The 10,242-nt window shown below is 34.8% G+C and overlaps 1 protein-coding gene and 2 long non-coding RNA genes across 5 annotated transcripts; 1 reads left to right on the plus strand and 2 right to left on the minus strand.

Annotated features, from left to right (window-relative positions):
- Window positions 1–437: 437 nt before the first annotated feature.
- On the minus strand, window positions 438–1,934 carry LOC135150596 (uncharacterized). Its single transcript, XR_010288748.1, has 3 exons — window positions 1,575–1,934; window positions 1,265–1,363; window positions 438–1,078 (listed from the first exon to the last, which is right to left on the minus strand). It is a non-coding gene; the product is annotated as an uncharacterized LOC135150596 (long non-coding RNA).
- Window positions 1,935–1,999: 65 nt separating this feature from the next.
- LOC108208920 (disease resistance protein RPV1-like) lies at window positions 2,000–3,519 on the plus strand. Of its 3 annotated transcripts, none has more exons than XM_017379544.2 (3): window positions 2,000–2,160; window positions 2,317–2,817; window positions 2,915–3,519. In XM_017379544.2, the coding sequence occupies exons 2-3, from the start codon at window positions 2,369–2,371 to the stop codon at window positions 3,441–3,443; spliced, it is 978 nt and encodes a 325-aa protein (XP_017235033.2). In that variant the 5' UTR covers window positions 2,000–2,160; window positions 2,317–2,368; the 3' UTR covers window positions 3,444–3,519. The 3 variants fall into 3 exon arrangements, with proteins under 3 accessions (XP_017235033.2, XP_017235032.2, XP_063943160.1); XM_017379543.2 differs by having other exon boundaries at window positions 2,006–2,160; window positions 2,323–2,817; XM_064087090.1 differs by lacking the exon at window positions 2,000–2,160 and having other exon boundaries at window positions 2,219–2,817.
- Window positions 3,520–4,453: 934 nt separating this feature from the next.
- LOC135150597 (uncharacterized) lies at window positions 4,454–6,405 on the minus strand. The gene is made up of 4 exons (XR_010288749.1): window positions 6,329–6,405; window positions 5,616–5,758; window positions 4,798–5,014; window positions 4,454–4,692 (listed from the first exon to the last, which is right to left on the minus strand). It is a non-coding gene; the product is annotated as an uncharacterized LOC135150597 (long non-coding RNA).
- Between the last annotated feature and the right edge of the window lie 3,837 nt (window positions 6,406–10,242).

The following is a 10,242-nucleotide window of genomic DNA, read 5'->3' on the forward strand; positions in this document are numbered from 1 at the left end:
CCATCCAAACTTCGAGGGCTAAAAGGTCATTAAGCCAACTATTTACGACAATTTAAAAACGTAGAATTTTATTTCCGGCCTCCCAAATGAACTTAGTATGTAATACTTAGAATGTAGGGCAGCATATGTTCTTCAGAATTTATATATACCACTTAGAATGCAGATTGAGTGGCACAGATTCACACTATTAAAGACAAACTAATAACATAAAATCCATATCCTGCCTGCCAGATAGATCATTGTAGGAGTCTTTAGCTATGGAGTAGTTACATCTGCAGCCCACATATGTCTTTCTTTTAGTTTGATTTTTTTTGTTCACACATACGACACTGTAGGAAATCGTCTGTTCTTCATCAATCTTATACCAGGTCAAAATCTGACATTGGATCGAGACTTGTTAAGCAGGCATAGTCAGTTAAGATGTTTCCCACCACACGTATACATCATGTTATAAGTCATAAATACAAGTAGCTACTGAAAGACAAAATCATGTGTTGTCTAATGCCTACTCACCACTCAATGTGCAATATGACGAGATCTTTTATACAACTTTCTTCTTGCTCTATATAAACACTTAACTAAGCGTTACTAAAAATCATCACAAACTCACTTGTCTAAGTCTAAAGCCTGAACTACAAAAAAATATACAGGTCCTAGTGTTTTCTCAGTTTCTCTGAACTCTTATCTGAAAGATCTATAGCATCATGGGTATCCGTATGCCTCGTATTACTAATCTTAAGCAGATCCTTAACAGGTCGTCGTTCTTATTAAATCCTGATCTTACGTCAACAATTCCAAAGGGGTGCTTGGCAGTTTATATTGACACAAGAATCCCACTTTGAGCCATTCCTTCAGCTTCTGCAAGCATTTCCTCTGCATCAATTTGATAACTAATGGTGTGATCCAACGTCAGGCTCTTGTTCCACATTTATCTCTTTATTATGAACAACAGCTTTCAAACCATGTCCAGTAACAGATTCAAGTCTCGAGCCTCGGGCTAGACAGGATTTTCCACATCCTCTCTAAATTTCTTAGCATACTCTACAATCGCCTTGGCCAAAGGATGCTCACTATTTACCTGATACAAGTTCATCAAAGCAGTTAATTATGATACAAGTTGTTTAACAGATGACATCCATATCACATTACCTAATGCAGTTTGATTTATCGACTCATAATCTACAATTCTGTTGAATACAGTAATTTTTGTATAAACTCTTAGACCGAAGGCACAAAAATGTAAGCCCTTAAACCAAGAATTTACCTCTGCTGCAGCGATCAACTCGTAAAATTCTGTAAGTACCATATTTCTTAGAAGCTTTGTGTCAACTGCATGTCGCTTGCCCATTGTGAGAGTCCCAGTCTGTCACAAGTGTGTTTAAGACGATGAAAAGCTTGAACCGAATTGTATAGAACAGTAATGGAGATCTAAAACTCTGTATATTGATAGTAAGAAAGCTACAGTTGTATCTCGAAATCCAAAATATTTGCAAAAGTTGGAAAAATATGTAAAAGGAAATTCGGAATTTAAACTATGATATTTTATGTATAGTCGAGTGAGAGAAATCATATACCTCACAACTACTGTACTATGCAGAATCATAAAACTTAAAATATATTATATATCCCTTCAATATCCCTTCAATAATTTGATGTTAGCTAGCACCAATGTTAGCTTCGTCATCGTCAAAGTGTTCTGCTAAAAACTTTGCTTGTTTAATTTTGGAAGGATGCAAAAAAATTAGATCTATATGGATCTAATAGTATTATCCGCTCATTTCAGGATGGGGCTAAAGAGCCCCAATACCCCTTGTTGGCTCTTGCATTAGTCAATGCTCAGCTGTCACCATTATTCCATTGAACATTATCTTCAAATTTTGTGAAACGCGTTAGAACTAGAGAGCCAACTTGGCCAACATGGATGCATAATGCATGCATCTGATATCAGGCCCTGCATAAATATGAACACTGTTATATTTTACATAAAGAAAAACATCTGCTCTTGCTACTTGCCTTTTCCTCTATTTCGTTGAAAAATAAGCACTTGTAGTTGGTAATTGTGCGCAAAATTCAACATCATTCCATAGAATTGTATTGATTTGTATTGTGACTTTGTGCGAGGCCTATACAGTTGACTTCCCTCGTCAACTTCTTTGGAAGGTAACTAACTTTTTCTTTTACTAAGCAACTACTTGGAAGGTACCTAATTTCACTTCCAAGTTCCTATCATTTTGTATTAATCTGCTAATTTTGTGTTAGAAATACATCTTCTCAATAATGTCTAAAGTATAGATTAACTAACAATGTTTTGATTAGTTGCAGGTTTCTATCCCTCATACTAATTTAATTCATGACAAGCTAATTCACCATGGATCAGAATGCCTCGTTTTGTCATGTCTTCTTGAGTTTCAGAGGGGAAACCCGCAACAAGTTCACATGCTTCTTGTACGAGGCACTGAAAGCCGAAGGATTTACAGCTTTCATGGACAGAACTGCCATACGTGTTGGAGATGAAGTAGATTCAACAATCAAAGAAGGGATCAGAAACTCTATGAGCGCCATAATTATATTCTCCCAAAATTATGCCTATTCTACTTGGTGTCTTGATGAACTTGTTCTTATCCTTGAACGCAAAAAGAACTCGAGGTACTTTATTATACCAATTTTTTATGAGGTCAAAATTCGAGATATTAAACACCAGCTTGGAAATTATGGCCTTGCGCTTGAAAAGCATAGGGCTAGGCACAATGACAAGGTAGACAAGTGGAAAGAAGCTCTTGCAGAAGTTGGTAATATTCTTGGACAGCATGTAGAAGGGTAATTTTTCTTCCTATTCTTCACTGTAATTCTTGGTTTAGAGCGCAAAATATGCACCTGAGTTTGGATGATAATATGTTTCTTTTATCACTTTCAGGCTGCAGAGCACCTTTATCCAAAACATTGTAAAATTGTTTCGAGAGAAATTGGCTGCCAAGTTCCCAGAATGCCGCCTTCCTACACTAGAAGGTCCAAGTTCACAAGGCAGTTCTTCATCGTCAATGTTGAGACCTAAGCCATCCAACGACAAGGTGATTCTTTACACAATTAGTGTTAATAATGGCCTAGGTGCAAATGGGTTGGTAAAGAAACTTCTGATGAGTGGGAATGTTGTATTTGAGGAGAGGAATTGTTCAACAGAATCAGAGTATATGAGAGAGCTAGAAGAGCTGGTCGGTAATGACAGGGTAAGGTTCCCTATGGTGATTGTGAATGGGAAGGACTTGTGCGGAGAAGAAGAGGTGGAGGGTTTAGATGATTTCGAGAACAAGCAAAAGCTTATATCAGTACTGAATCATCTCTATGTTTCTGCAAAAACAATAGAAAACCTTCATGACGTGTTTAGTAGGAGTTTAACATTTCAAAGTAGTATTCAGGACCAGTGGATCAATCGGAGATACTCTTAGTGGTTGTGCTACTTCTTTTCCTGTTTCTTTACCATGTTTCTTTTAATATAAATGTAACTAGCTCTCATTCTTTGACTCTTCATCTTATTTAGTTTTGTGTATGTCGTTTGGCTTCTGTCCTTTTAGGACTTGCTAGGCGAGCCTAACTCCGGCTATGATACTACTGACATAAGCTGTATAGCTCCATCAGGTGTAGGTGTTGGGCTTGCTAGGCGAGCCTAACTTCCTAACTCTGGCTCTGCCTTTGATACTACCTGAAGGGCTTGCTAGGCGACCCTAACACGACAATAGTGACAATAGTATCTGTTTTAGGCTGCTTATATTCTCGCTTTCTGCCCTTTTTACTGCCGATGCGAGACAATTCCTAACAATAAGAATATCCCCTCCTGCAGATGGGCTAAACTAAGAATATTATCAATCTCCGCAGATCATGTTTATGCCTGAAAAGAAAGAACTTATAAATTCTGTTCTGCTAGTGAATTGTATTATTAATTCAATGTTATTAGTCCCCAAATAATATTTCGTGCCTCTCTTGAAACATATAATTTCCAGGCATCCCTATCAACCTTTTGATCTTGTCTCTTGCAATCTTTTCACTGCTCTGCCTATCCCTCCTTTAGTAATTCAGACTTCTGTTTTGTCTCCTTACTAGGCTCGAATCCATTTATTATAAATATTCACCAAACATATGGCACCACAATTTATTCGTTATACCATATTTGTGTTTGAAAATGCGGGTAACAAAGCCGCACATTGTCAAGTCATTTTGAGCATAAAATGGAGTGAGTCGTGATAGCATGTTCATAACGAGTCAGGTTTGGATTGTGTTTTCAATTGAGCTCGCAGATACATACTTAACTGTGAACAAAAAGAGTGGAATATCAAGATGTTTGAAGAGATAAATTCATTGGTCACTGAATTGTCATAATACAGAGAAAAAAACTATCTACATATCTTTATGTACATTAAGAGCAAAGATATAAACAGTTAATGTTAGTAGTTTTGACACTAATCCACAGCTTCATAACACCTCCTTTGTCCATGCCGACCCATCATGCAAACTTCGTGCTATGGTCCTAAAACTAACCAAAGCAGCAACAGATCCTCGAGCAGCTACCCATAACAGTTCCTACGGTCCATTCATTCCTGGAGAAATGTTTAACATATTAAATTACCTGTACACAAGTTTAATCGCAGAACCAAACTCCATTGGGCATTAGGCTTCTCAATTTTAGGCAACGAGTATGAGCTGCAATTAACAGAAATGTTTAACATATTAAAGTTGTTGAAGAAGTTCATGGCAATGACATATATACAGTTCTAGTACAGCATTCTTATATTCTAGGTAACTTACATATACGCTCATGCTGGTTACACTGACAGATCACTTTGGTTAAAGTGTTCCATGTCTCTTTTCATTTGGCCCCTTCCACAAATCATGCAGCGCCAGGATGAATTGATTGACAATGAAGATGAGTACGATGAACTCTATGGTGATCTTAATATTGAAGAGGGTTTCCTTCAGCCTCGGCCCTGAGGCGCCTGGTCCAAATGTTAGCAGGATGGACACGCTACAAGAAAAAAGCTAATAGACATCAGATTCCAGCCAACGTCTTTCTTTTTTTCGACCGATGTTGATGTCGGTGATGTCTATACTAGACATCAGTCGGTAACCGATGTTTAAACCTAACTTACACTTCATTTTTTACTGATATTCAGATGTCTATGCCACCATTTCTTACAAAATATATTACTTATAACTAAGTTAATACTAATATTACTTGCAATTTAAGGCATAGAACATGTAATTACACTAACTAATCAAAGGCTTAAACATCAGGTTTTACACAAGAAAGTGATTTGTATTTTGTTTTAAACATCACCTTGTACTGATGTCTATATCTCCATATAACAAAAAATTTAAATAAACATTCTAATTAAATTTTATTTAAATAAAATTGTTTGTTTGATCTAATTTCGCAGTTATATACCAAGATCTAACTTAATTTGAAATGAGTGCAAAAATGAGATTTATCAAAGTGTAACTTAATTCGAAATGAGGGGTGCAAACGAGACCAAAAATTTGTAGGTGATCCACTTATACGTTCAAATGAAGTTAAATGATCTAATTAGTGTTATCTTTATACATATACATGGTTGAGCGTTACGTACCGTTGACTTTGATATTACTTTTTCTTGGCCAACGCATTCTGAACTCATGATCAACATCATTAAGAAAAATGCACCAGGCCTGATTACAAAGGCCAACGCATTCTGAACTCATGATCAACATCATTAAGAAAAATGGACCAGGCCTGATTACAAAAAGAGTGCTGCAATTTTTCAGTCTTCTAATATTCGGATTATAAGACAAGTGTACACATAAATCAGTTAAATGTTTACCTGAACTTCGTAACCCTTACATTAAATTAGGTGCATAACTTCTTTAACCATTTCTAGTTTTGTAAAAAAAATCACATCCTGGTTGACTATGTAATGCATAACTTCTTTAACCATTTCTAATTTTGTAAAAAAAATCACATCCTGGTTGACTATGTAAAAGATATTCGCAGATCACTTTTATGTGAAACAAGACAGTATTACAAAGTGAGGGTCTGTCAGTGTAATATTTATTTGTAGTTTATTACAATACATTTTGATGAAAACATGTAGTTTAAAAGTGAAACGGTGAAATAAAAAATTGACAAAACATTGATGCTTAAATAAAAATATATATATTTCTTTACCAATTAATAACATAATTATTGCCGATATAAATTTATTAATTTAAATTTTTATGATAAAATTTGTAAAAAGATAATTTACTAAATTTGAAATGAATAAATAGTACAAAACATTAGCTACCGTAAAACATATTACCGTACATGTCTCAAGGATGTGGATTTCAAGTCGCACTGGAGCATTTTCTTCATTATTTCGGATAATTCTTCCCACAAATACTGAAATAAGATGAACATCACATTATTTTTGCAATATAAAATTTTATGAACTAATTTAAAAATACAAAGATACATAAAATATATGATTCTAAGAAACAAATTATATTAACATATTAAAGATAATTAAAGTGTGTCACACTGGGCTTTCATGTAATTACATTCATCATGATCAATTTATACTTTATCGAAAACTTCATATCTTAGATCAGAACTCAATGATCGGAACTCGATCAAAAATCAATTAAATCCAACATTCAATTAAATCCAAATATGTACAAACAATAATAAATCCAAAATAAGGCGTAAATATATGACAATGGCTTACCGATTATGCATGAAATGGACACAAATCATTGTACATATGATATATCGAAAAATATCATAACAATGATAGATTATTGTGGATGGTGGTGATATAATTTTTACACTAAAAAGATAATAAGTTAAAGAAGAGAAGCGGGTGCAAAAGGTAAATTAGGAAGGATAGGCTGATGTGGAAGGTAAGGTAGAGTTTCAAGCGGAGATAACAAGGAGAGGAATGGAAAGGTAAGGTAGAATTTCAAGCGGAGATAACAAGGAGAGGTAAGGGCTGATTGTATCAAACTAAGAATGTAGGATAGGTTTTTATTCTAATGAGATGTTATGCCCAAAATTCTCATGGGCCCGGGCAGACCCACAATTGAAGGACCATCAAGATGGGTTCATTTAGTGGATATCACAAGTCACTTCGGTCCACAGTTAAGTTGGACCGCCCTACATAGCATAAAAGGGCTTGCTAATAAGAGAAATTATCTAGCCTTCCTAGCGAGGTGGCTGCTAGAAATGATGTGGCCTCTAGGGGTTGCTAGCCATTGGGCTTGCTAACCTAGGCCTTGTTGAGGGCTTTCCATACTTGGGCTCGTTGGGATGGCCTCGCTTCCTCACTTCAAGATGACCCTGGCCGGAGAAGTATGCTTTAAAGCATGTTTGTCCCGGTTTAAAGCCGGGACCTATAAATCACTTTTATTTCTATTATTTATTTTTGATAACGAATATGTCCTTAATAAGTCAAAATTACTCAAACAGATATTTGAAGCTCCCATGCTTTTCTCATAAGTCATGTTAAGTCATAAGTCATGTTAAGTAATAAGTCATAAAAGTGCTCTGTTGCCTACCGAAAAACCAAACACATTATCATCCAACAATCATAAATCGAATAATATGTCTTGACACATGTTGACAAGTATAGCATTTCTGAACTAATTATAGAAAGAAACTAATTGAGAAAAGCATGAAATGTTGAATAATTGAGAAAAATAGGAGAATTTACCCCTCTACAAACTTCGAGCCTGTTTGTCCTCGCTTTAAACTGGGACTAAAAATTGTATTCAACTTTAAGCTGAACAATGTCCGTCTGTGTAATAATAAGTCAGAAGTCTGCTTAAAGTCAGAAATAAGCCACAAGCTGGCCTAAACCCAGAAGTTAGTTTGAGGTACTTTTTTCTGTAGTGACTTAAATTTTGTTAAATTGTTTTGTATAAAAATTTCTCTAAGTCATAAGTTACCCATAAATCAATTTTATTTTTGTTTATATATTTTTATTAACTTTTAAATCATTATTAATAAGTCAAAATTACCCAAACAGACATTTTAAACTCCCAGCTTATCACATAAGTCACGTTAATTCATAAGTCACGTAAAATTATAAATCATAAGCTCAGCCGAACAGGTTCTTCTACAAGGGATTCTCTTCACTTCTCCACCTTGTCCTTGTGCCTCGCTTTATTCTTTTTTAGTGTGAGTAATTTCCTAGCTTTTTGTATAATTATAATAGCCGTGTTAAATCATATTTTTCGACATTAATTATTAAAATAATCTATACCTTATTACAGCTTTGTTAAAAAATAAAGTACCGGCTCCCCTACACAAAACATCCCACATACATAACGAAATAATAAGTTAATTTCTGCATTTTCTATTTTCTCATTTCTCTCGCGACTATTCTATCCCGACATCATCTCTCTCTATAACCATGCATATCCCTTTCACCCTCTCTCTATAACCCTCTCTCTTCCACCCAACCTCCCTCACAATCTTACATTACTTCGGGTCCGTCCTGTTTATAGCTCAATTCAATTGGTAGTTTCAAGAACTATCCTTTATTGGAGTCCCAATTTAGACCTGAATTGAAAAATCACAACTTTGGGACCTAGCTTTGACCCGGCTGAATTTTTAACCCGATAGGTTTGATTGGATTTTAGGGTTTTGAATAGATGAATTGGATTTTGGGGTTTCATAACACATCTTCTTTTCTCGGTTTTATGTAAGTCTATATTCTCAGTTTCTTCAATTGCATCTTATAATTTTACATTTATTATCTTAATTCCTTGTTCAAGGTCATGTTCTACTGATTTTTTGGTGGATGAGAACATGTGACTTTAGGGTCTTTTTTAGAATGTATGCAAAACTAAATTTAATTTTATCATATTCTTTTTTCGTAATTCGGTTTCCTTTGCCTTCGCTAAGTGTGCATTAAAGAGAAACATAATGCGTTTGAGTGAAATAAAACATATTTTAATTTTTATTTAGGAAACACTCGAGGTCATTCTAATTGCCAGCCTTTTATTTTGTAACAATTGTGTGTCATATATATATTTCTTTATATCCAACACTCACATACTCGGGAAATTTCTAGATAATTCTACATCCTTCCATACCACTCTATAAAAAAAACCAATCTTATATTCTTCACCTTCATTTCATACCATCATCTCTCTTATTTTTATGGTCCCATTCCATATATGTCTTATTTTCACAAGTTTTTAAATTGTTTGCGTGATATGAATGATCTATACGTAATTTTCAACCACATATTAAATTGGTAAGTGATGGCCTGAATAAGTTTTTTAAGCATTCTTATATACACACATACACCATGGATATCTATTTCATATTGATATAATTTGCAGTGATTATACATAAATTCTTAAATTTCATCATCTTCAAAATTTTAAATTATATTTAAAATTGAACCAAAATCAAAAATAGATATAGAACATTGATTTCATTGGTATTATCTTTATTTTACAGATGAATTTTTTTATTCAAATGGAGAGTATGTGGTTCTTCGATACCGTAAACAATGAAGAAAATGCTCCAAGAACGATCAAGATCCGCCCTTGCAGTTTGAAGGTGAAATTTTTATAGGTATGTTCTTCTTGCTTCGATTAAAAAGCTGATGCTTAAAGTCTACTATATCACGGCTAAACTGCGAGGCAAAAGACTTGTTAACCGACGCTAAAGGATTGGCCTATACCAGCAGGTTGCAAAACAACGACGCTAAAGGGTTGACTTATGGCATTGGGTTTGTAGAATGCCTTTGCCTACAGTCCGCTTTAAAATAAAAGTTATACCTTTTAGTGTCGGTTATATTTTACAAAATGCCGACGCTAAAAGTTTTTTTATTTTATATGTATGTATGTATGTAGCGATGCATATTTTGCAGATTATAATATTTAGCGATGCATATTTTGCAGATTATCCCAAGTTTTTGGCTGAAACAAAATTAGTGGCTGATGAACTGGGGGAAGATCATATTTGGAGTGAAATATTCTTCAGGAAAGCCACGGAACAAGATAAGTAGAGAATCAAGTCAGCTCTAGATAGTGAAGGGTCCTTTCCTGGGAACGCTGATTGGGCTGCAAAGCTGGGGGCAAATCTTTCTTGCAGTGCCAACCTAAGTCAATATACTTCAGCTGATGTAACGCCTAGAAAATCATCAAGAAGTCACACAATTTGTTTATCCTCTGAGAGAACCAAAGTGTTAGGTGCAAAGTATCGTAGAAGGGGGGGTTGAATAC

The sequence above is a fragment of the Daucus carota genome, chromosome 2, assembly GCF_001625215.2.
Source record: "Daucus carota subsp. sativus chromosome 2, DH1 v3.0, whole genome shotgun sequence".
NCBI lineage: Eukaryota > Viridiplantae > Streptophyta > Magnoliopsida > Apiales > Apiaceae > Daucus > Daucus carota.